Here is a 27,373-nt window from a genome sequence, read left to right on the forward strand (position 1 = left end):
CAGTCTCAGGTGGTGCCCTGAGCTGCTATTGCAAGGAATGCTGCTGGAGACTTCTGTTAAGTTGAAGTCAATTTTGGTCAAACCAGCACACATACAGTAACCTAACCACCGCCCTGAAGAAAATGATCTTATGTTCAAATGTGACTGTCTGCTATCCTTTCTCTTCCATTATGCTGCCTCTCATCCTGCAGCTGCTACAGTCTCCTCTCTTCTTCCGAGCAGCCAGGTTGGAAAGGTATTGGTGTAGCTGATGTTACAATGGTTCTGCATCAGCAGATGGTTTGTTCTCATAACAATGCATTGTTAAACGAACCTAAACAAGAGCAAACACAAAGACAGCACAAAATACTGCATGCAACATCAGATTTCATTAGCTTTGTAGTAGGCGAGGCAGATTTTAGGTATCAGTATAATTTTGTGAGAAAAGAGGATTATGGGCCGGTGTTTGACATAAGACTGTTGTTAATGCATTTGATTATTAAATTCTCAATTAAGAAAATAGTTTCACCATAAGGTAGTGTTTTCCTAAAGGCAATTAAAATAGCCAGAACCTCCACGTGTTTATTTTTAGGTATGTTGTCCACAGTTCAAACGGTCACAAATTAAAATAGAATGGAGAACTTCTGAAATATTTACAAATTTCAAATATGATTCAATGGAAGTTGCTAAGGGCTCTTTATGACCAATGTACACTTGTCCTCTTTCATAGAGCAAAGTCCTGTTAGCATCTTGGCATAACTTGCTCCTAATATAGAATTTTTAAAGACTCTGAAATCTGATCCAATTAACACATTCTTGATATTGCAGAATATAGTGCTAATTACATGCAACTGACCTCTGCGGGTTAATTAAACAGTCACCCAAAAAACTATAGCACTAATCTAATTAGCAGTTACTACAGCTGTCATTATCTCTTTGCACCTACTTTTAAGTGGTGCAAATTCACATCAAGGACCAAATCCTGAAAACTCTCCACATGCTGAACTCCCTTTGACTTCAGTGGTACTTCTGCACACAGAGGACTTGCAAGATTGGGAAGTAGGCCCAACAAGTACAGTGTGCATCCTCAGTATGGCCAACCCAAAGGTTACATTAAAATATCATGAGTCAGGCCCCACAAAATCATGAGTTAGATTAAAAAAAAGTGAGGTTCTTTTTGTTTGCCTTCTTGTTTTTGAGCCTTTAAAGTACACTAAAGTCACATCTTCTTCATTTTTCTTCAGCCAGGTGGGCTAGACACTTTTTGAAAAAATGAAAGCTGAGATTCTCGTATATTCACATGACTCCAGGAGCTGGGGCTTTAAGAGAAAATACCAATTACTGTCAGATGCACAATAACCTAGTGACACTGTGACAATGGCTTGATGACATTCTCTGTTTTCTCAGAATTTTGCCTGTCAGTGGGAGTTAAGTCTGGGAATACCGACGTTTTGTTTATTTTGAGGGAATAACTTTTCTTCCTGAACTTGGTTTAAAATGAACACTAATGAGAGTTGCACAGCTACAATGTTGCATGGTGAGATAAAGGGGTGCAGAGGCGTTCCATGATCACAAAAAAACTGGGAATTCACTTTTTGCTTAGGTCTCCCACATGTAGACAGTGTGTGGAATAATGAAAAAATGGGGGGATAGAAGGCATAGTCAGGCACTCGCACTCAGAGAGAACATGGGAAACCATTAAATACAGTTACCTGGGAAGCAGAGGGGAATCCTGTGAGGAGACAAAAGCCTATATACCCAGTACTACTTCATGTTATGGAAAAAGCATTTCTTCCTTTTGTTATAACCTGTGCCTACTAAAGCTCACAAATGAAGCCCTGGAGCAAACACCTGTGGCGAGAGACTTAATGGCAGATTGCTGGCTCACTTTCCCAGCTTACGCCTTGACAAAGTTGGTCACCATTATAAAACTCAGATGTAAAGTGTAAAATAAAATGTTATTAGGAACAACGCTTTTTAAACAGAGATCATGAACCTTTATCACTCTATATATTGCAGTTAGAACTATACCATATAATCAGTCCATTCATGGTTGGCCTGACACCATTTATACATTAGAGGCACTGGTGCAAAAGGAGAGGGAGGAAAGATTTGCATCTTGTACACCTTTTTTTTTGTTATTATGATCTAGGTAATCTGCCTCTTTAAAAGCGGATTCATATATACAGGAGGATAATTGCACACTACTAATTATATGGCTGAATGTATTATGAACAAACTATTGCTACAATTCAGATCCAAGATCAGCAATAGAGCGGTCATTCAAACACAATTTTTAGTAAACATGTATTCAGAAGAGCTGTAGTCCAAGGATATGTTATTTATTTGTTTTTAAAGATAAGATTTACAATAGCACTGTAGTATGTGTGCAAAGGAACTCACTAGTACAGGGTGGTGATTGGCAGAATTACTTCTGATTTCCAACTCCCATCATCCAACAGTGAGCTGTTGGCAAGCCAGCAGCAGGGGGTCTGATCAGAAGGTCTAGGAATAATACAGGAACAGACTGCCTGGTGCTCCCAAGGGAGTCAGGAAGGGTTGGAAATTGGATGAAGTCTAGGGTTCTGAAAAGCAGCTAGAGGAACGGCTGGCTGGCTGGTGAGCCAGAGCTGCAAGAAGCAGCAGGAAGGAGAAGAGAAGCCAGAAGTTGGGCTAAGAGCCATGGGTGTTGAGTGAGCCAGGACTAGAATCAGGTCTGGTCTACATGGGATAGTTTTACTGGTTATTACAGGCATAGTATACTGCTATAGTCTCCGGCATAGACACTCCTATTGTGGTGTTAGAGTGGCTTTTTGGTTTTGCTTGAACCCCTTCACAAGCAACATAAATGAAAATGAAAAAAGTCATTCATATCAGAGTAACTGTGTCCATAGGGAGTTATACCTGTGTAACTATCCATTTAAATTAACACCTTAGGTTATACCTAAAAACCCTCTCCCTTATAGACAAGGATAATTGACTATCCACAAAGCCCAAATTAGCCACCTCTCTTGTTGGTCAGTTAGCTCTAGAAATGTAAGGTACATTCCAAGCAGCAACAGCAAGGATGGCTGACACAGAGACACATAGGGAATCAAAGTGATTCAGGCATATGCCTCCTACTTACAAGGTTTTTATTAAGGGCCTGATTTTGGCTCACCACAGTTTTACATTGGTGTCATTCCACTGACTTCAATAGCATTACTTCTGATTGGTATCAGTGTGAGATCAGAATCAGGCCCTAAATGCTTTACAGAATAAGTCACAGTTAAAGCAAGTTACCTTACAAAAATGTTGGTTATGAATTTCAACCATAGGTTCATTTACTTTGCAAAAATAGCAGAACAATTAATCTCAACTTTCATAAACATTGTATTTTGCTCCTGAAAATTCATAACATTTTGTAAGTCGCCTTTCATTGAGTGGAGTATCCCTCAGACTTATTCATATAGCAAGTGAACATATTCAAATAATCACACTGCAGGGAAAGATCCTGTAAGTTACCCACATAGAGATGACAATAAAGTACACACAACACGTTCCATTCCTCCTTGTCACATTAGCGTCTATTTTGCACAGTAATGTAACTGAATTTTAAGAAACATCCTTGATCATTTAAAGTTGATTATGGTAGCCTTATTCATCTGAATCATACCTTACTCTGTTAATTGTCCCATTGCAAGGTGTTACTGAACATGAATGACAGCAGCAAAACCAGTCCCTAAATGAGTATTTAATCTATCTCACTCCCACCCAGTTACTGAGCTGTCTTCAGCATCACCAGAAAGTCCTCCAGTGCAAACATGTCAACAGCTAGGCAACTGCTTCATGCTTTCTAACATTTAAAAATACTCTATTGTTAGTAGTAAATGTTACACAAAGATTCTTTCTTCTTATGTAATAGTAATAATATATAGGATCTGATTCTCCTCTTACACTGGTGTAAATCAGGACTGACTCCTTAGAAGTCGATGTCTAGATCGAAATCTGGCCCTTAGTGCCCATCTTCAAAGCATGTTATAACTATAATTTGATCATAACATTCATGGTTCAGGAAATACAGTCACAATAAACTTAATTATTAGTTTTGGATACTTCAGTGTTATTCCTTAACTGTATCTCATCTTCAACCCTGTTTATGCCATGGATATTTCTCAAAGATTTCCCACCGTTGTTAGTGGTGGCTCACCTCCACCAGTGTTAGCAATACTGGGAATACCTATTATAGATCAGGTCACCAATTGCTGCAAGCATTTTAAATAAAGATGCTCAGAAAATGCCCGTTGTTTTTAAGGGACATTTTTGTTCATAAAAAAACCAGACCATTTTGACCAAAATGAAAATCTTGAGCAACATTTTTTGTTTAGGTTGAAAAGTCCCACTACAATGAAAAAACAAAAACAAAAATGCATCAATGAAAATAATTAGACTAGCTCTATCTTTAAGTTGCATTGTTGCTTAGACTTAGATTTGTCTTCAGTGCAAAAAAACTGTGTGATTTTATATTGTGATAGCTAACTCAAGATCACCATCTCAGTGTAAAATGCTAGTGGAGACAAGGCACTGTAGTTTTACCTCAATGCAGCTAGTCAAGGTTAACCCCATGCGGGGGCTGACCTTGACTAGCTACATCACAGTAATAACCAACTGTGCTGTTACTACTCCACTGTTACATTGAGTTAGCTATCTCAGTGTAAAAAAACACACCTCTTTTTGCAGAGAAAAGTCTGGCTCTGAGCAGGTCTAATCAACATGGTGTTTAAAACAGTGGTGGCAGCTTTTGGATCATATGTGCTTGGGATCTCAACATTGCTGACAACAGTGGAACAGACCCAGTGTAGCAAGAATGGGACATTTTGAAGAGATTAGACTTCCACACCATGCTTCCCCTCTCCCTCTCTTTCACACAGAGAAACATTTTGTACATTTCAGGTAACATTATACATGATGACAGGTTTCAGAGTAACAGCCGAGTTAGTCTGTATTTGCAAAAAGAAAAGGAGGACTTGTGGCACCTTAGAGACTAACCAATTTATTTGAGCATAAGCTTTCGTGAGCTACAGCATCCAATGAAGTGAGCTGTAGCTCATGAAAGCTTATGCTCAAATAAATTGGTTAGTCTCTAAGGTGCCACAAGTCCTCCTTTTCTTTTTGATTATACATGATGTAAAGAGATAATCTACATCTTCACACAGTTGATGGAGGTATCTGACTAAAATCATAGTTATTTTTTCCTTGAAGATGCTAACGATTATGGAGTTTAAAGGTGCTTTTGAGCAGGTTAATTGTGCTCATATACATTTGAATTCAAGTCTGAATGTAGGGGTCCAATTTCAGAATCTTTAATCTTCTGAATCTCACACTTGCAATCCTCCACAATCATGACCACTTTAACCACGGCAACAGACCTGGTGCAGTTCAGCTCCAAGTGTTTCATGGTGAACTTGGTAGGCAAGCAGTGGGAACAAAAGGTGTAAAGACGATCTTCTGGGCCAGGGACATGAAAGGAACTACACTTCCCAAAGCACAGGTTGTTCTGCACCACCACCTTTTCACAGTTCTCATGCACAATACTCTGAAACAGCAAACAGATTGCAGTTACTATATAGCATTGGCATTGTAAACACTTGTTGGCCCTGATCCTCCATTCTTTGCACATTCAAAACTCCCATGGACTTTTCTGGAAGATGTAGACACAAAAATAATAGAAGATAGGGCTCATACAACTAATATATAAGTTTCTTCTCTTACTGTTAGTTACTGTAGCACTCACATCATTTAAAATTATTTTAAGTAGCAACAAAATTAAAACAAGAGAGTTCCTGATACAGTAAGTTACCTAGTGATATTTCCCACTTACTTGGATAGTGTTACTATAATATATACCTTTACATTTATGTATATCGTATTTGGTTCAAAGGGCCTTTATGTTTGAAAAATTACTACCAAGTTTGAGTCACGTCCGTTATATTAAGCACTGGTCTATGCTGGAAGTTATAACTTCTTTGACTAGAGTTTTTTTAACCAACATAGTTATACGCCCTTGTGTGGATGCAATTATATCAATATAAAGATGCCTTATTCCAGGATAGCTTATTCCACATCCCAGATTTGAATCAACTAACCTGATATAAGCACTTTTATACTGGTGTAACTTTGTCCACACTAGGGACAAGTTAATGCTTTAACAATACCAGTATAGTTAAAGTGGTACAATCTTCTAGTATAGACAAGGCTTTACTCCTCATTTTTAGTAGAATGGGTCAAGAATTTGAGTTTAGCCATAAAACCACAAACCAACCCCTGAATAACTGCACTGAGACTGATTGTATAAATAAACTTACTGTTCTTCCCGCTGTTCAGGCTAAATCACTGTATATTCATTACATTGGTTCCCAGACCTGTGCTCAGACAATGTGACTCATTGAACTAAAGCAAAAGTTTTCTTCAGTACCACTGGATGTCTATGAAGTGATCTTGCTGCTAGCAAGTGGAATTGACCTGTATTTCCTTAGTCAGGGATTACAGATGACACAATGAGAGTGGAGTTTGTGAAGGCAGAATAATGGGAGCAAATACTGCTATTGGGTCTCTTGCCTGAGACCTGTTCTTACCTGGGAAAAAGGCAGCGTCCTGCAGGTCTCCTGGTACATCTCGTTGGTCTTGATTGGCAAGACAACCTCCTCAGAAGCTGAATTTTTTTTTAACATGAAATGGTCCCAGAATTTTTTAGCATCTTTTCTGTAGGGGGGCTCAGCTTCCTTCTTGTTGACTGAGTGGGAAGGTAGGAAATGTCCCATGTTTTCAGAATGGGAGGTCTCTTTTGGTGCAGTCCAGCTTCCCTGATCTCGGTACACATCAAGCTCTACGTAGGGAAGGATAAATCTGGATGATTTTTTTTCTCCTTGCTTCCTGCTCTCTGCTGCCAGCTCTGGGGCTGCTACAAATAAACTTGGTTCTTCTAGGATTTCTTCATAATCCATGAGATCTTGCACCAGCAACTTGCTAGGGTCCTCTCTTTCAAGTAAATCTTTATCTTGGTAGGAAAGGTGCTGAAGTCTCCTCCTCTTGTTCGTTTGCAGCTCTCCACCTTGTCCTGTTGCTCCAAGACCTGAGATCACAAGCAGTTGAAGCAGCAGCAGAAACATGCTAATCTTACTTGTGTGGACTTTTAATTTAATCGTCCTGCAGTTTCAGGTGAGCAAAGGAAGCGGCATGTAGTCTGCTAGCTTTATAAATGAGACTGAAGCCATTCTGTGGATGCTGGGGGTTGGGGGGTACAAAGGGTAACCAGGATAACCAGTTAAACTCATTTACTGTAGATTATAATTATGATAAGGGAATTTGTGTTAATTCAACCCATCTTTTACTCCTGGATGTGTGTATTAGAAGTTCCTATCTAAAACCTGGTTCCCCAGGGGGGTGATTAGTTGGAAAAAAATGTTTGGATAAGTTGTTTAGCTGTAGTCTGGAACTGTGGAAAAGTTCCTGAATGTTTATTAGCTCATTCAACATGTCCTTTATATTTTTTCACTTACCCCCCCCCCACATCACAGCAGAATCAAAAAAGGGACGTCCTGTTGTGATGAAATATCAGAGAAAGTAAGGGTAATAAAACTATTTCAAAACATGAAGATAGATCTGTAGACTTACATAGAGATACCGGCCCACATTTTCAAAAGAGATCCCTAATTTAGAGGCTTCACATTTTTGGATCTATCAATTAAGTCTTAGATAGGGTACTTTAATATCCAAGCCACCCAAAATTAATTTTCTGACTTGAATTAGATTTCAGCTTCTCAGAAACTATGGAAAATCAGACCCCATGTATCTCAAACTGGGCAACCAAAAATAGAGGAACCTGTATTTAGTGCACACTTCTGAAAATTTGGCCCTCAGAGACTTGTTGAAGCTCAAATACTGTAGTGAATCACTGACATGGATGAGAACAGCATCTTGTGAATTTTTCACCATATCACTCACTCTCTTGTGTAAGGGAGAAATAACATGTTTGTACATGAATAAAATGGACATACTTTTAACAAAACTGTATTAACAATTAATTCATTAAATAGCAATAGGATACAATATATCTGTTCATACACATTCACACCTCCACATTCAGAATAGCTGTTCAAAGATGTGACACGCAATTCCCATAGAGCCTAGTCTTCAGCACATAGTCCAAAATCTGGCAAAACTCCCATTGACAATTAAGCCACATAAATCTGGATAATTTTTGATTAACAAAGCAGAAAGTGTGGTACCACCAACTCCCAAGAATGCTGTTCTGGGCTTATGTCACATATGCCTTTTAACTGCTCTATCTGAAGACTGTTTTGCCTCTAACAATTTATACATTAGATTGGATTATAAGCAATATTCAGATAGCCCCAGTTTAAGAAACCACTGCTGTTAGCACAATTTATTATTTATGTAGCACCATCATTGTCAAATGTATACCATTCACAATGTAAACTAAAACCTGCATGGTTTTGAATCTCTCTCACACCTTTTGCAACTCTTTATGCAAGCTTCGAAAGTAAGAAAAAAATTGTCCTTGACAGATATTTCCAACAGGTTAGATCAATATAAGAGAAAACCCTCCTCAGACTGTAACACCTATTATTTTTGAAGATGAATACCAATACTTGCCATTTTAGTACTAGTATTTAGTGTCTACACATCCTTGATTCCACTTGAATATCAATAAGCTGTTAGACTGGCTTAAATCAAGGTGCTGCCAATCTGAAGATTAGTGTTAAAGACCTAGTTGATCTATGATAAATGCATGTCATTATTTGTCTTTCACCTCAGAGGGCTTAGTTTATTGCCCTCTAATTGGACTAAACCTATTGCCCTGCAAAGTTCTTGTGGGACACTGACTTGCAGCATTTATTGTTGCTATGCATGTGCATTACTATTAGTAATAGTGCAAAGCTATTTGAGATTTAGACCTTGTCTTCTCTGCATGGTTAACCTGAGTTATAATTCAAGTGTTGCCCTAAACTTGTGTCCCATCACACACAAAAACCTGTAACTCAAGCATGGTGGTGATTCCAACTTCAGTTGGGCAGCCCATCAGGGTATATAGGCTTCAGCTTAAAATAGCACAAATCATTAGTTGCTAACATGAACACTCTAGTGTGGACACAGGATAGAGCTGCTAAAGTGTTGCTGGTACTCCAGTGCTTTCCCACAATTCTACCCACATGCTCAGACAGGCAAAACAACTTTCCCTGCAATTCACTGGGAAAAAATTCATAAGAGTGTCTCTGTTCGCTGCAGCGCAAACCACCATAAGATATGCCTCCAGAAGTCTTAGCACTACACACTAATGTGTGATGTGTCAGTGTGGCCATGGCAGCTCACAAGCTAAATCGCAGCGCAGCCGCTCTCACTTGAGCTGGGCTAACTCAAGACAGGTAACTCAAGTGTAGAAAACTTAAGTTAGCTGTTCAGTAAAGACATACCCTAAATGTACAGTCTTAAATCTAATTTCCTATTTTTAGTGTCTAATAACTTTAACCAAAATAATGTACTAAAATTTCTCCTATCTAGTGCAAGTGGAATAATAACCATTATAAATTATTTTACACCTTTTCTGACATTAAAAAAGTCAATTATATTTTAAGATTATTCTTTTAGCTACAGGACTGGACTGATAATTAGACAAAAATATTTGTATCTTGGCCAACACACCAGGTATTGAAGCAGGAAACAAAAAGGAGTTTTCACCAGCAAAGCTATTTTTCACTTGCTTTGTTTAGGCTTGAATAGCCCTAAAACAGATTTAAAATTTCAAACTTTGGCCATGATCTTGAAAACACAATTTTATTCAAATGCGTAGTCCCATTGCCTAAAGACACTCACATGCAAGTTTGCAGGAGAGAGAGAGAAAGAGAGAGAGAGAGAGTGTATGCTTGCATGTGTGTGTGTGTCCTTATCCAACCCCCCTTGAAGTCAACAGAAAGACTGTCAGCAAAGAACATACACATGAGCAAAAGCAAAGTATTGCATAAACACTGTGCATTATGCTGTTTATTATTACAATTATTTATAGTTCAGTAGCACCTCAAGGCTTCAACTGAGATCAGGGCCCCAGGGTGCTGGCACTGTAAAGATACATAGAGACAGTCCCTACCTAGAAATGCTTATGTTATATATATATAAAAAGACAAAGCAGAAAAAGGGTGTGGTGGAAACTAAGGCACAGAGAGATTAAATGAATAGCAGGTTAGTGGCAGAGCTGGGAAAAGCACCCAGGTGCCCTAGCCATTGGATCATGCTGCCTCTCTGCGAGCACAATGCAGGGGTCTATACTCAGCCCTTAATTCCTCCAGATCCTCCCTGCACAAGGCCAGATATCTTTCCCCAGCAAACTCTGAATAGAATCTTTGGTAATAATACAAAATATTTACAAATCCACTCCTTGAGACAAAAACTGTATGGAATAACGAATACCTGCAATGGATATTGGACAGGGGAGACTGTCATTATAACCCAGTGAAACAACTGTCACATTCCTACAAAATGCAGTGTAGCAATAAATATACAAAACTATATTTCTTCTACTTCAGTATTTGGGTAGTGAGTATTTTTGCTCCATTTTGGGTGTTAAATTTTGTGGGCAAATACCGTGCTCAGATTCGAACAACCTTTCACCCCATAGTAGCATTTTATTTTTGAGTACACTGCTTTCACTTGAACTAGTCAGCATTAATGCTTTCCAATCTTTTAAAGCACAGAGATCTACAGATGACAAGTGCTTTGTAAATACAAAGTATCATTATTCATTTGCTTCAGATTGTTCAGTCATCATGGACATAAACTGAATAATTAGTTACACTGCCAATTGATGCCTAAAAATAATTCTTAGCCAACGGTGGAATTTTTTTCCTTCTGTTGAGCTAAATAGGGTCATTATAGTATAAATTACAAACCCTCTAAACTTCTATCCAGATAAAACTTTTAAAGAACCCATTTAAAGACCTCAGAACTAATTAATTACTATTTTACAGTACATTCCCCAATTATTATACATTCCAAAGAAAGCCCTCTTTTTTTTTCTTTTTTTTTTTTTTTTAGAGTATTGAGTTTTTAAAAAAGCAGAAAGAGTCACATTACCTACATGCCTTTCATAGCACAGTTACAATAACTAACCCAGTAGGCTTGTGAGTGATATAACAGGACAAAAAATCTGATGGCTTTTACATCTTAAAATTTGTATACGTCACCTATTTCCATTGCAGTGAGGTTCTTAAATTTTGTTGCCAATTGGTATAGCACAATTTCATCCACATCTTTATAATGTTTTTCTCTGTATGCTCATCCCAACAGGAATAAAACCAGTATTCCAAGCTGCTGCCAAAATTTAGATGCCTACGTTTGAAAAGTTGTCCTCTACTTACAGTAGAACCAATAGAATTGCAAGCTTAAATGTGTTGGTCCTTTAGCCTTACCATATAGTAAAAAACCCCAATAACATGGGAAAATCTACACAGAAATATTCATTTGAGAATGAAAGTAACATAGCTTTCAATCTATTGAAACCCAAATACAGAACAACATTTTTAAGTAGAGAATCTTAAAAAATGGAAGAGGGAGAGAAGGAGGCAGAGACAACAACAATTGTTAGGAAAGAAGTTTGAAGATGTTTGGAATCAATATTTTTATCAAATAAAATTTGTGAGGTCAATATTGTGATTAAACATTTCTGAGGTAAAGAATGAAAATATTAAAAAGTAGCATAACCTTCCTATTGCAGCTATTTTAGTCTTACTATCACTTCAAGAGGCTGTGCAGCATGCAAATGTACATGACTTGTTGGGACATGTTGCTTTTTAGAAGCAAAAATGGAACTGGTGTGGTAGAAACAGGCAGTTGCTCTGAACTCCTCAGTAAGCTTGGATTGTACAGAATTCAGGAGATGTTTTTAGCAACAGAAGTATTATATTTTCTTCTTGATATCAATGAAGGGAGCAGAGTGAAGATCAACATGGACATCCATATTGCATCAGCAATGCCAAGATCAATGAGATGCATGGCTAGTTTTCTCTCTAAGCATCCCAGCTTGTTAGACTCTGTGCGGATTTCCACATATGATAGCATCTCCTGAGCAAAACATGGAGGCAGAATCTATGTATCATTTAACTGAGAATCTAACTCATCCCAAACTCAGTGTGGAGCTGGAAACCACCCGAAGCGGTTGGTTGATTTCTGTGGCTTGCTGTGAGGTGGAAGATGAAGAGGGAAAAGCAAGACATCTGGAATAGTTTGAGAGACATTAGAATCTTGATAGAAACCCCCCCTTTTTCCTGAAATACATGAAAAGTGAGAGAGAGCAGTGGAAATTCTCTAAACAGTCTGAAAAGACACCTGGAAGATATTGCCAGCACAATCTAAGCCTCTGTAAGAAGATGATGGTAAGACTTATAGTCATAGGTTTATTTATAGCAATAGGTATATTGTGTTATTGGTAAAAGCATTAATAATAAGTAATCATTGGAACAACTTACCAAGAGACGTGGTGGATTCTCCATCACTTGCAATCTTCAAGTCAAGACAATGTTTTGCTTTTTAAAGATATGCTATAGCTCAGATAAGTCCTGGGCTTGATGTAGGAATGCCTGGGTGAGTTTCTGTGGCCTGCGTTATGCAGGCAGCTAGACTAGATGATCACAGGGCCCTTCTGGCCTTAAAAATCTGTGAATCTATAAATCAGTTTTTCAATGTGATTTTTAACCTGAAATCATGCCTTTATCTCACTTTTCCTTTTCTTATATCTGTTGGCAAAGCCTGTGTCCTTCTTTGGATTTATTTCCTAAAATAAAATATTCTAGTGCTCAAATGCTTAAAAAACAGACACAGCCAAATATTCATGAGTAATTCTATAATAACAACCCAATGTATGCACCCAAAAGAGGTAGACACATTAAAGGAAAACAGATTTCAGTAGCTGATACAATATACAACAGACATATTGTACTTATCACTTATAAACACATTTTTAATATGCTCATTACCTCAGTCTCTGTCACAGTAAGAAAGCTTTTAAGTACTTGGGTATTTAAGAGACAAGTCCGCAGCTATCATATAGGATTTATTTTTATTAGTATACAGTACATATTTAGGTATAACAGTCAATATAGTGCATGTAACATGCTATTTTTGGTACAAATATTAGATTAGCACCAGTCTAGTGATTTAAATAAGGTAGAACTACAGTGTTGATAGAACTATATACATAATTCTCTCTAATATTTAGAAAGAATGAACACAAATCAAAATGTAAATAAACTTCTCAATTGCAGTACCCACTACAGGGAATTGGAACATTCTCTTCTGAATTTCTGTTTCCAAATTAGTTTAAAAAAAGGCAAATTTGATCTGTATAAAGTTAATTATACATTTATTAACACAAATTAAAAAAATAGTCTCTTGCTTGAGGAATACATTAGATTTTTTTTCACTGAACTTTTTTGCACATTTTTTATACTTGTGAAAGGTGCTGGGTTGACAGTCCTGGTCAATCAAGTCCTCTGTTTATTCACAGAATAAGTGCAGCCTGGAAGGACTACATCAGTAAGTGAGTGTATAAGTTCATTCTCCATGCCCATTCAGTTCTTGACCTTCTGTTGCACTCTCAGAACTTCTAATAGCAAAGTTTGTCCTCTGAGACCTGACCAACCTCACCCACCATAATCTTTAACAGAGTCCAAGCCAATGAGGTCAATGAAAACAATTGCAGTGACTTCAGTGGGCTTTGGATCAGGCCCATAGTTCACTGAACATTCCTGAGATGGTGACTTTCTGTCACTACTGACATGGAAATGTATTCAAACCAGTGACTTAGATGGAAGCATTCTATATCCCTCTCACTAACAATCCCTTGAGCCATCCAGTGCTCTCATTGACCTGGTTTGGATTCATTACATTCTTTGAACCTCAGCATCCTTGCCAGAAATACAAAAGCTGTTCAAATTCTATCCTTGAATTTAAGGAAAGCTCAAAGAGAATTTCAGATATGAAATGATGTAAATGGTTCTTATAGCTAAACATTCACAATACCTTGGAAACAAGATTTTTATCTGTATTATTGTATAGAAAAAAAATTAGTGAGGCTATTAAGCATACGCAGTTTATACTGTTAAGATTTAAGATGGATCTATCTTAAATCCTCTTCAATTACTTTAAGGCTGGTTCAAATGAGAGTGTGACACACATAGAGGGCTAAATCCTTCCCTACTCTTGCTCAAGCACAACTCCCTTTGAGATCATTGGGGACTTTGCCTTTATAAAGATGGCAGGATTTGGCCCATGATATTTTTCCTCTCATGTTATTGTACAGTTATTCTGAAATCCAACTCTCCCAGCACAAAGTCTCAAGATTAGCAGAGGGAACTAAGTGGTGTGGGTGATGGAATTTACACACAGGAACACATACGAAACCACAGAAAAGGAAGCAAGGCTGCTGCACAGTCTTCTGCGCAGTAACTGCCATCTGTACAGTTACCCCTCTGTTCTCCCAAGGTGGTGTTAGGTGATTAGATTTGGTCATGCATGGCCTGCTTTCGCCTGGCCCCAACAGCCCCATCCATGTTGGCCTATTCCAAACTGGCACAGAGACCCCTCTGCGGAGTTCTGGGGGTGTTGATGCCCTCTGTGAGGCCACTCCATCCATTCCCCTTCCCTCCACACAGCCATATTGGGGTGCTTAAATGGTAAGGAAGGCCTTGTGTAGGCCTTCCAACTTGAGTGACTTACACTCTCATTGTACTGCAGTGTTGCTCACCTCTGATGTCATTTGGTTAGGTATTGAGGCAAAAAGGTTACCCTGAGAGATTCATTAGACACAGCAACTCTGTAGTGTATGCAGTTAAGAACATTAAGAAGTTATTTTTCTAGCAGTTTTGTTCCAATTAAATTCTGAATTTTTAAAAACTCTCTCAGAAATAAACTTACATTTTAAAAAAGGTGTCAAATCCCTAAGGATTGTACTTGCAGTTAGGTCCAGGTGGGCACATCCAATTAGGATCCAAAGTCTTTGGAGTCGGATTGTGGCTGGACTTGTGCAGATGGGAAGGGTGAGGAGAAGACAAAAGCAGACTTCCTTCCCCATGGCGCTCCTGCACTGTGGGCCTAATCCAACTCCTGCTTAGATTCTTCCCATGGACTCCTGTGAGTTCTGGATCAGGTACCATGCTAGGACAGCAATGATAGAAGCACTAGTATCCCTAACAGCAACCCAATGTCAGCAACAGAGCTCACTCTGCAGATGAGCCCATTACCCCTCCCACCGCCACTTCTCTCCCTATAACTGCCAGTGAAAACAAAGCTAACAGAACTGTAAAACTGTAGGTTTTATTGCTGATGAATTCAAACAACAGACAATTTACATTCACCAATCATGGAACCTGCAAGTTGACTGTTGTGTTAGTTTATTTTTGTTTAAAAATAAATGAATAAATTTACATAGCTATTAGGTGTAAGACCTAAGGCTTTAGTCTTTGGTGTAACAAAATTTGGGCATCTCATTAGAACAAATGACAGTTCCAAATGCTTTGGGGGTGTTTGAAAATTGAAATTGGATTCAGATCTGAATTTTGCAAGTGACCCTTATTGTTGTAATGAGCTCAAACCAAAACCAAGAACCAAACATTCTGAAACTTGGTGGTGCTTGAATTCTGGATCTAGACTGAGGCTTTCTCTAATGAGAACCTATTTTCCCACCCCTTCCTTGCTATGCTTAGCACTGGGCTACCGCATTCACTCGAGTTGACTCTAATATACCCCAGCAGGAGTATAAAAATAAACCCTGACGATAATGAAGTTTCTTTTCTACACTTATACCCTCAAAATACTGCAAATATAAGTTAAAAATTCTGTGCACAAGAAAGGCCAGATGGGTATGAGTGTCAGTTTTGTTTACAGCTTTCTTGAGCAGACATAGTTGTGCCGATTACCCTTCCTACAGTCTTTTGCTTGCCATTTCCCTCGCCTCTGCACCAAAACACAATTCTTTCCTTGCTTTGAAAAGCGAGATGGACTTCTTCTCCAGTTTGTGAAGGTGACAGGTTCTCCTCCATTCCACTCCCAATGGCCAGGATTAACTTGATCATTAAAGCCTAATACGAACCAAAAAGATCAAGTCAGTGATATGCATTTCACCTCCAGTCTGAAGGCTCCTGCTACAAAAGAAAGCCTATTCTTCTATTCCTCTAGTGAGAAGTACACACAAGACTTATTGAAGGAAGAGAGCCAGAGCTGTTGCTTGGGTAGGGCAAATCAGGGTGACCACTCCAGGCCCTGCGCTTTGGGAGGCCCTGCGGGCCGGTGTAATTGGCTGGCCTGGTCACTCCCAGAAGAGACTAATCCGTCACTTCCGCCCCAGGCCCTGCACCCTCATAGGGACAGCCCTGAAGAGAGCACACCAGGTCTGCAAGTAAAATACAGTGTAACTTCTGGTAAGGCAACTAGCATCATGTGAGCAAGGAGACAGCATCCTTTCCCTTACTATCACCCACCCCAAAATCTCTCAATTTCTCTATACTTTGTGTCCAAGTTTGTCTTGTGATATTTATCTTAATTTCCCTGGTAAGCACATTCTAGTCAAGAATGCAGAATCAAACGTTATCTGAGCCCCCTTGTGAAATCAAATTCCTGTCAGCCTTTTAACATTCATACGAGCCTTATCTAGACTAAGAAAATAGTTCATGTCTGAAAACACATTGGCTAACAATGTTTTTTCACCTAGTGCAGGCACAGCTCACTACCTTTAAAACGTTAGTTGGTTCACCCCAAACACATAAACAGTGTTTAAAATAGTGTTAGCTAAGATATTCAGACATATCCTATTTTCCTAGTCTACACAAGGCCCCAGAAATATACGAACTCACTAAATTTGTTGAACCTGATTCTCCGCTCCATTACAACAGCTTTATACCACTGAGGTCAGTGGAGTTGCACTAGCCTAAAACTGATCCCTGGGGATGGGTGGGGTCAAGATGAAATTCCTCTCTATGATACAGATTTGCAGAACTGGACCTTTCCTTTCGTACATTTCTCTAAATATTCAATAAAAGCAACTTAAGGAAAAAGGACACTGGACCTGATGGACAGTTGGTCAGTATTCCTATGTTCCAAGGTAAAGCTCATAGAAAGACACTAGTGTTCTCCAGGAGACAGTCATACTTAACATTTTGTATACTTGCCTATCCAAAAGGGCTTCCTGCCACTGAAGTCCCACAGCCACTGCATGTGTTGTTTAGTGACCACACTTGCTAGACTTCCAAGGTATCTAGGTTCAAAAAGAGAGGACGGAATAATCAGAACGATACAGAGTGAGACATCTTTCTACTTGACTTTTCTATAATGAGTGTTTATTCTACCATAAGACACATATTACAATTTCGCATGAAAACTGATGTTTGGATCAAAGAATACCCTGTACACAGGTTTATTTTTAAACCTCATGTCCACTGGACAGATTGTGTAGTCACTAATCAATTACTTAAAGGTAATAGATATTATATACTCATATGTAATATTTTAAACCCAAATGTTAATTATTTCACAAGAAATTCTTTAACATGGGTTTAAAAGTACATGCTGTTTTTTTGGTAGGTGTATTGTTTTGCAAACAAGAGTTGTTTATTTGTAACTGTAAGCTAAGGTCCATCTACCCCACAAATACAACCATGTCGAGGGATCTGGTCATATTATGGCTCCATTTTGTAATGCAAACTCTCAAACCATGTCCCCGGAACTATGCTAAAGCCTTGGATAAATAAAGGTAAAATTTCATTTACACTTCAAAATGGAACTGTGTTATAACTGGATCGGGGACAACTGGAGTATAAACAGATAGATTCCTGACACAGTTGAAACTGTAGTGTAGATCAGGCTTAAATGTTTTCAATAAAGTCCTAGCAGAAATTTTAAAGACTTATTTGATTTACAGCATCTTCCACTTAATTCAATTAGCAGTTGAGCTGGGTCTCTGCTTACATATGTTCTAAACCTTTGAACCAAATCATTTAATTTAACAGCAGTATAATCCTTTGATTGGTTCATGAAAATTCAGTAAAACTAAATCACTGGCACTAGAAAGTTGCTTCACCAAGTGCTACAAACCTGGGATATGCACCCTAGTGATCATAGCAATAATGAGATCAACCTCTTATTTCAATCCAAATAATAGAAACACCTGATTGCAGCCAGAAGAAAGACTGGTGTGGCTATAATAAAATCTAATCTCAAGAGAGGTCCCTTCCAAATACTGATTTAAAAATCATGCTTGTATGAAAAGACATTTCTAATCATTACATGTAGTCACAGCTCTAGACACACTCTAAGAAAATGAGAACAGTTCTGAAAGTGCGTGTATGATAATAGCATTAACCTAGGTCCGGGCTCCAGACAGGCAGGAAATGACAATATAAAGGTATTTATGGAGCTAACTGTAATTCTAACTAAACCCTAATTAAAAAGTCTCTACTGAAAAGGACATACTACTTTATTTAAAATACACACAACACTCATTGTGGTGCCAAATATGTCCATTTACATTTTTTTCTGTGTGCTTTAAAATCTATACCATGCATTCAAAAGCATCCAGCACCTCAGAGCAATCAGTCCCAACTAAGCAAACATTTCAGCTAAATGGTGCCTGCCAAGGGTGTTCACAGCAATACGCAAGGCATTCAGGAGCTAAACTCTCTCCTTTATGCTTTCTACAGGGCAGCTCTATACCAAACTAAAACTGCCCAATAGCCAGTTTAACCAGGTACGAGAAGGATCCCTACAGCATAGGGGGATCCTTGGGTGGTGCAGAGCAGCTGCAACAGATCCTAAATCACATACCCTATGGCCAGCAGAGGAGGAATGGTTGGGGCAACTCCATACCCGGCTAGCACAGGCGGTCATATCTCATTTGGGGCCATTAGCACCAATACTAGTTCACACAGCCAGACACACAGCTGGCCCAAGATCAAGGGAGTGCCAAAGGCACTGAGCAGCTCTCAGACATAGCTTTAGACCTTTTATTAATTTTTTATATTATGGTAGCGCCTAGGAAACCCAGTCACAGACCAGGACCCAGTTGTGTTAAGTGCTGTACAAAGACAGCAAAAAGATGATCCCTGCCCTGAAGAGCAGCAATCTGAGTTCTGAGCTCTGGCTGTTAGTTTTATTTAAACACTAACACATGGAGATTCCAGGTCAATGGAAGAGAGGCCCTGATTTTCCTGTATAAGCCAGACCCTTTGTGTCACTCAGGCAGTGCAAAGTGCATGGCCATAAATGGCCCCCAGAAAATTCCCCTTATGCGGGGGAACTCCCTAGTGGCCTAAATCAGAAGGAGGGGGCTCCCATGCAAGCAGAGCTCTGCTACACTGCTCCTCAACTGATGCAATGTCCGCGAGGGCATAAACTGGAACAGCATCCTAGGCTGCTCTAACCACTGTTGGGTCTGGGCCAGTGCAGAATCAGGGAACTGTAAAGGAGCTCTCCTCCCCTCATGCCAAGAGGAGCTTGGAGGCAGGGGAGAATTGAGCCGAGAGAACCAGATTCATAAACAGTTCTTTGACAAGTGTTGAAAACACTTCTGTTACTCAAATGGAAGGTTTCCTTTCCACTGAGCAACCTTGTTTGTTGTGTGTTAAACATTCTCCAGTAACCCTTCATTGTCATGTCTGCATTGTCTGTCTGAGAACAATACCCTGCAATTAGTGTGGCAGAAATGATGCAAGTTTGGTGGGGCAATTAGCTGTTTTTATATCACGCCATCATGACACAGAACAAATCTGTTTCAAGGGAAGCATTTTATTATGAAATGTCATGACTTGTCACTGTTGAGGGGCTGAACAAACAGGTTCATATGTCATCCAGTGTGCAGATTCTAATGGGCGAGTGTCATGTTTATGTCAAAACCCAACGCTGAAACACGAACCCTGTCACTTTGTAGCTAAACCCCAAATCTGAATGTCTTCAGGTTCATTACTCCCTAATGGTCAGTCCTGTCAGAATGAAGATATGGACAATCCTACGCACTGTAAAAGTATTAATGTACCATATTGTGCCTTAGGATCTGTATTTATGGCTCCTAAGTGGAATCCAAATGTGGCCCAGTATTTTCAGCTGAGACTGCTGCTATTAATTTGTCTACACTGTCTCCAGTTACAAATGGGAGGTATCTGGTGCAAGGATGTTTTCAGAAAGGGTCATTAATTCAGCAACTAACTCCCCATCCTGAGGTGTGGTTGACATACAATTTTTGTACCAGTATAAACACTACATTTTTTAGTGGTGTGATTTTTTTATCATTAGAGTTATACCAGTACAACTGCTGGTATGGATACTGGCACAATTTTGCCAATCTAACTGCATCCATATTAACCCCATCAGTATAGTTAAACCAGTACAACTTGTGTGTTTAGACAAGGCCTGAGTGTGTTGCTCTTCCAGGGACTCTGCAAGGCGTATTTATCTAGCCAAGTTTGGGTTTTCAACCTTTTTTCATTTGGGGACCCATAAAATTTTTTGAATGGAGGTGCAGACCCCTTTGGAAATCTTAGACATAGTCTGTGGACCCCCAGGGTTCTGCAGACCACAGGTTGAAAACCACTGGGGTAGAAGATACAAGGTACATATTTTTTTTCTTTAAAGGGAATTAACCTTAGTTGGAGTCTTACTGCCATTGAGCCGGCAACATTGTAGCTTAACTTTGTTTTAAAAATTGTATATCCACCAACACTGTTTCTTATAAAATTGGAAAAAAAGTAAATAATGCAGAGTAGTTTTCCCAGATGGAAACCTGGTAGTGAAATGATGTTTTACAGTGTTCTGAAACTGGCTGTTTCATCCGTAAATTCCTTACTGATCTAACATCACCTGTAAAATAATGAGGAGCTAGGCATGCATTACTTTGGGAATGAAACGGCTGATCTGTTCCAGGAACAGAAATAAGAGAATAGAAAAATAAAACCATTTATTAACTCATCTTCCAATCAGCACTTCAAAATGAATTAAACATCGTCTGAGACTGGGACCTGCACATCTGTAAGCCATTTGCAGTAGAGGGGGAAGGAGCTCTCATTTAACATGAAAAAGCCTCCTCAAACTGAAGTATCCAGCTTTAATTAAATTATCACGGCTCATGAGAGATTGGTTTGCTTGTTAGTTAGCTGATATACTTTGACTCTTCCTTGTGGTGTTCCATACCATCACTTAACCTCATTCAATTTTCATATTACACACAACTTTCCAGCGGGAAAGGAGTCTCTGCAGCTACTGACACACACAAGGTGGACTTCCCAGAGAAAAGAGGTCTGACTAATGTAATTTAGGGAGGGTTCGCTCCCAGTTAGTTGAATGTGAAAGGGGTTTCAGAGAGAAGATAATCAGGATCTGCTGGCCTGACAGCTTTGTTCGGGATGTTGTCTGGAGGAGGACAGGAAAAGGATCATTATATGGCTCATATTACTCACCAGGCAAAACAAAGTCATAATGAATGCAAGAGCATGTTGTTGCCAATATAAATAGAACCAGGGGAAAACTGCCTCAAACAGCAGAGAGATCAGGAGAGGGAGCAAAGCTCTTTCTGGCCTTCCCAGCATGGCAGCAGTAGGGTTGGGCAGGTTCTTCCCCACCCCTCCCCTTCACTTGCAGGTAGGGAGGAAGTACACTGCATTGCCAACCTCACGCTTTCAAAAGATCACCAACCAGATCTATTGAAATAATGAAATTAACAAAAATGAGGTTTCTTTTATTTGCCTCTGGTTTCTGAAACTTTTAGGGCATAGGTGTTGACTTTTCATTTTGCCGGTGGGTGCCCCATCCCAGCTCAGCCCCTTTCCCCAAGGCCCTGCCCTCACTCTGCCCCACTCCACCTCTTCCTGCCCCCACTCTGTCCCCTCCCCTTAGGTCCTCTTCCCTGAGCATCTCCTGCCCACTGCTCACTCCTTTCTGCCCCCTCCTGCCTTGGAGGCAAAGTGTGTGTGTTTGGGGGGGCTCAGCCTCCCCCCAATGGCAATTTTCAGCATATTTATACACTTCTTTCATATTCTGTTATTGAATGTGTGTCTATCATTGGCATCTTAACAATGTAACCCTTATTAAAATAGTAATGAAATATATCATTACATTATCATGAATTACAGTATATTAAAATCATTACACTCAGCTACAAGCTGTCTTCACTAACATCCCAGTTTAAAGACAGTATGTTCGCTCTTGGCTTCACACCTGCTTAGGGCCTGTTTGGGAGCTGAGGCCACTGATGGCTGTGGGAAGAAGGTGGATGGGAGGGACAAGCAGTGGGGAGTCTTTCCCCTCTTTCTTCGCTCTCCCTGTCCCTTTCCCTTTCTCTTGTTTCTTCTCTAAGTCCTTGCTCCCATTCCTGATGTTTCCCCTTTCTTGCTTCCCACCCATGTACCTTTTCCCATCTCTGTCTGCTTTCCCATCTCTCTCTGCCTGCTCCTGGTGGCTCTGTCTGGTGCCTGCTCCCACCCACACACTTAAAGTGGCAGAGGGGGTTCCCCCTCCTTGGGTGGGAAGGTGCCTAGTGGTTAAGGCACAGGCGTCGGGCTCAGGTGTTCTGGGTTTGATTCTCTGCTCTGCAACAGAGATTATCATGCACATTGTGTAAAGAGTTGTCACTTTGGATGGGCTATCACCAGCAGGAGAGTGAATTTGTGTGGGGGGTGGAGGGTGAGAAAACCTGGATTTGTGCTGGAAATGGCCCAACCTGATGATCACTTTAGATAAGCTATTACCAGCAGGACAGTGGGGTGGGAGGAGGTATTGTTTCATATTCTCTGTGTATATATAAAGTCTGCTGCAGTTTCCACGGTATGCATCCGATGAAGTGAGCTGTAGCTCACGAAAGCTTATGCTCAAATAAATTGGTTAGTCTCTAAGGTGCCACAAGTACTCCTTTTCTTTTTGCTCTGCAACAGACTCCCTGCTTAGCCTTGGGAAAGTCACTTCACCTGTGTGTGCCCTAGATCCCACCTGCCAAATGGGGCCAATACTGACCCTGCCTCCTAGGCTAAATCCATTCATGGCTGTGTGATGATGGGGGAAATGGAGATACCAATGTGGGTAGATTTGGGCTGAATTTCTCCACAGCCGGAGAGTGAGGGCCAGCTTCAAGGGGGGGACGGGAGAGAGAGTGGGTCAGGCCAGCTCCACACAGAGGGGGGTCGGGGCTTCGGCCCTGCAGCTTCTGCCACTAGGGCAGCTGGGGCTCCCGAGCCGGGGACTTCAGCCCCACATGTTCTGCCAGGGTCCAGAGCTTCTCCTCCCTTTCCCCATGCCCCTCCCCCCCAGTGTAGCTCTTGCCAGGGTCCTGGGCTTCTCCTCCCCCTTCCCCCCAAGCGTGGTCTCTGCCAGTGTCCGGGGCTTCTCCTCCCTCCCCTCTCCCACAGCACGGGGCCGGGGCTTCTCCCCCCAACCCCCAGCATGGCTCCTGCCGGGGGCCGGGGCTTCTCCTCCCTTCCCCTCCCCTCAATGTGGCTCCTGCTCAGCCTTCTCCTCCCTCCCCCGCAGCGTGGCTCCTGCCGGGGTCCAGAGCTTCTCCTCCTCCTAATCCACCACTGCACCCACCCCCAGCCTAGCTGGGCTCCTTTGGGTCACCTGATGCCTGCTGTGGCTGGAGTGGAGCCTGACTGGCAGGGAGCAACCATACACCAGACACCATGGCCATCAGCCCAAGAGCTGTGGGGTGGCCCTAGGTGAGCAGGGGCTGGCTGTGCTCCTGCTGATAGTCCAGCACTCCTGCCCACACCTAACCCTGGGGCTTTTTTTTTTTTTTTTATGAGACTCACTCAGCCCCTGCCAGAGCAGGGAGGTGGGAAACAGCTGATCTGAACCTGCCCGCCAGACAGCTGATCGCAGCTGCATGCAGGCTACCTATAGGAAACAGCTCATCTGCCAAGGCACCCGCAAAACAGTTGATCCCTGGCTGCCAACAGCTGGTCATCCCAGTGGGTGCTGAGCACCCCCTATTTTTTTTCCGTGGGTGCTCCAGCTCCGGAGCACCCAGGGAGTCGGCGCCTATGCTTTAGGGTGCACTTGGGTTGCACTTTTCCAACTTTTCTCTACAGCCAGGGGGGATGGGGGGGAAGGGGGTCTAACAACTTGCTTTTTAAAAATGGAAGCTGAGACTCTGACATAATCACTTGGGTCCAGGAGCTGGAACTTTAAGACCACCACTATGAGATTCATGATAAAAATCACCAGAGTTGGCCAGACTAGGTGATATTTGAGCAAGGATAGGTTAATTGGTCTGGATGATATGAGAACTAAGACCTAACCTTTGCCAATTATCCAGAGCAGACTCAAACTGTCATGAAGGACTGGAATCAATTAAGAAGTACTTTATTCTCCATGCTCCCACTGCTGCCCTCATTGCTCAAAACATGTTTCAATCCAGTCCCCATTAATCTCTTTTTCACCTCTGGCTCCTCTCTGTTGCAACCTTTATTTTACAGAATAGTTGCAGGGCCCAGATGAGTATGTGCTAGGCCCAATCCGCTTTCAATTTTTATGCAGTCTACCACTCTCCACAATTTGTTACTCTCCAGCAGGGCTGCAGGGCTGCCAGAGTGGTCTGGAGTATTGCTCTGGCACCTGAAATCTAGGATGGAGCTTTGCATTGACACTTGAGAAAGCTATGCTCTGGCAGCTCTGCTTAGGCATTTTCAAAGCCTCAGGGTAGATCTGCATTGCAAGGGGAAGGTGTGATTTGCAGCGGAGGTAAACTGACTTATGCTAGCTCAGCTTGAGCTAGCATGCTAAAATAGCTGCGTGGATGTTGTGGCATGGGTGGTGCCTCGGGCTAGCCAGCCAAGTTCAGACCCGGGGGTCAGATGGGCTTTGACTCGGGGGGGCTAGCCCAAACCGCTGCCCATGCTGCAAAATCCACACTGCTAAATTCAAGTGAGGGCCATAGACCTTCCCCTTCCCACTCCTTCACCCCCACAAAACCTCAGAATTGGGAAGCAACCTCAGAGGCCATTGCCCACATCAAGGGATATAGGCTTATAGGACTTTAAGATCAGAAAGGACCATCATGATCATCTAGTCTGACCTCCTGTACATTGCAGGCCACAGAACCTTATCTACCCATTCCTGTAATAGACCCTTTAACCTCTGGCTGAGTTACTGAAGTCCTCAAATTGTGATTTAAAGACTTAAAGTTACAGAGAATCCACCATTTATACTAGTTTAAACCTGTAAGTGTCCCATATTCCATACTGCAGAGATACCCTCTCCCTGCACTGGGTATCTGTCAATCTGACCTAGGGGAAAATTTCTTCCCAACCCCCAATATGCCAGTCAGTTAGATCAGGAGTCGGCAACCTTTGAGAAGTGGTGTGCCAAGTCTTCATTAATTTAAGGTTTTGCATGCCAGTAATAAATTTCACATTTACAGGGGCTGGCTGACAGAACCCCAGACTGGCAGCAGGCTGAGGGACTGGCGGACGGAACCCCAGACCGGCAGCGCGGTTGGAAGACGGAACCCCAGACCGGCAGCGGGATGAGCGGGGCCAGGACCCCAGCTGGCAGCAGAGTGCCACTAAAAATCAGCTCGCGTGCTGCCTTTGGCACGTGTGCCACAGGTTACCGACCCCTGAGTTAGACCCTAAGCATGAAGGAGATAGCTCCAGTAATATGAATGAAACAGGATGGGAGCAGAGGATAGAAGAGAGGGAGTAAAGGAAGGGGCTACGGAGCTGGAGAAGCAGATGGAAATAGGGTGGGTCATTCCCTAAGAAGAGTTATTCTGGAACCCTCTGGCTGCTGCTGCTGCTTGCTGCTGCTGCTGCTGCTGCCATTACCGCCCCAGTGCAGCAGTCCCAGGAGCAGCAACATTTGCACAGCCCCAGAGCCAAGTGTGGGGGAAGCAGCAGAAGGAGATGGGGACAGAGACATGTTCTGGCCCCTGTTCCACTCAGCTGCAGAGTCTGTCAGGGGCTCCAGCAGTTCTGGCCCCATACTCCTCCTGCTGTGCTGGCTCTTGTGCTGGGAGGTCTCTATGCCTGCAGCCTGCTCCCTGCCTTTCCCCAGGTCAGGGACTGTGGGACAGGGGTCCCAACACCAGGGCTGTACCCGCACCTGGGACACAACCAACCCCTAACCTGGCTCCTCCCCAGCCACCTCTCCTGGGGTGAGCCTGGTCCTAACCATCCCTCACTCCAGTCATTCCCTATACCTCCCCTCTCTGGTCAGCCAGTTGTAGCCCTCTGCCCCGCCCCATCCCATGTCAGTTCTGAGTCCCTGGCCCCTCCGCTGTCCTGTATTTTCACCTCGCCACAGCTGACTCCACAATTCTGCCACCATTATCCATGCCCCAAAGCTTCTTATCCAAGCTTGAATCAGCACTCAGAGGGCTGCTATGGACAGAAAAGGATCCTGGAGAACCCTAACTAGGGCTCTTGGAGAATGACCCAACACCTGTCTACTTCCCTAACTCCCTGGCCCCTTCCTTTATTCCCTCTTCTCCTCTCCTGTTTCAGTCAACCTCTGGGTTTTTTTTACTCACAAAACTGTGAGCCCAATTAATGTCCCTGGGATGCATAAGTAACTTAAGTCTCTGACTGTGCCCAGAAATACAATTTTTAGATGTTTAACTGAGTTAAGGCCCCCTTAAAGTAAGGCTGAAAAATGTAATCTCACCCTGTCTAATTAGGCATGCTCTGGTGCTTACAGGATAGAAAGATGCAGACACAGTAGGTGAAGGGAATAGAAAGGAAGGAAGAAATGCACCCACCATGCATATGCTTTGCTAGGCTCCAGCACTATAAAGTTGATCAGAACCGCACTGCTCTCCCAGATTCCATTCTACGGTAGAGAATGAACAAACTCGCCTCCCCAGAATTATGCTGAGCCTGTGCTATAAGCATTGCCAACCCCAAGCTTTCAAAAATCGTGAGTCAGCCCCCCATGCTCAAAAAAAGGGAAAAAAATCACAAAATTGTTTAGAAATTTCATGTCTTTTAAGCCATTTAATATTGGGTTCTCTTCATTTGCCTTCTAGTCTTGAAGACTGTATAGGCTCAAACTTTTCTCAGCAAGATGGAAGGTTAGAAATTTTGTGTTTAAATGCAAGCCAAAATTCCCATGTCTTCACATGACTCCAAGAACGAGTGCTTTAAACAAAAAAACGAACACCGAATATTGTGAGACACACAAATAAAATTGTAACAGCTGGCAACACTGTAAGCAGGAAAGTGGGGGGTCACAAGCTGGAGAGCGAAGTATGTGAGGAATTGAGTCTTCACTTCCCTCAACTCCCCATTCAGTGATGCTGTGGAGGAAAGTGTCACCACTGCAAACAAAGCATTGCAGGAATGGAAATCCTGAAGAAGGAGTGGGGGGTAAGCATCCA

The 27,373-nt window shown here is 41.7% G+C and overlaps 2 protein-coding genes across 4 annotated transcripts in view; both read right to left on the reverse strand.

The window, feature by feature from the left end:
* Positions 1-5,185: 5,185 nt before the first annotated feature.
* On the reverse strand, positions 5,186-7,127 carry CER1 (cerberus 1, DAN family BMP antagonist). Its single transcript, XM_073346261.1, has 2 exons — positions 6,594-7,127; positions 5,186-5,554 (listed from the first exon to the last, which is right to left on the reverse strand). Exons 1-2 carry the CDS (start codon positions 7,125-7,127, stop codon positions 5,261-5,263), a joined length of 828 nt encoding a protein of 275 aa, XP_073202362.1. The 3' UTR covers positions 5,186-5,260.
* A 5,979-nt stretch (positions 7,128-13,106) lies between these two features.
* FREM1 (FRAS1 related extracellular matrix 1) overlaps positions 13,107-27,373 on the reverse strand; it is a 103,508-nt gene continuing 89,241 nt past the window's right edge. For all 3 annotated transcript variants that reach the window (XM_073345426.2, XM_073345435.2, XM_073345436.2), the window contains 2 exons: positions 17,193-17,278; positions 13,107-16,106 (listed from right to left, as the gene is read on the reverse strand). In XM_073345426.2, the coding sequence (XP_073201527.2) occupies positions 15,907-16,106; positions 17,193-17,278 (286 nt within the window). In that variant the 3' untranslated portion in view covers positions 13,107-15,906. The remainder of the gene's footprint in view (positions 16,107-17,192; positions 17,279-27,373) is intronic.

The sequence above is a fragment of the Lepidochelys kempii genome, chromosome 5 (genome assembly GCF_965140285.1).
Source record: "Lepidochelys kempii isolate rLepKem1 chromosome 5, rLepKem1.hap1, whole genome shotgun sequence".
Classification (NCBI taxonomy): Eukaryota; Metazoa; Chordata; order Testudines; family Cheloniidae; genus Lepidochelys; species Lepidochelys kempii.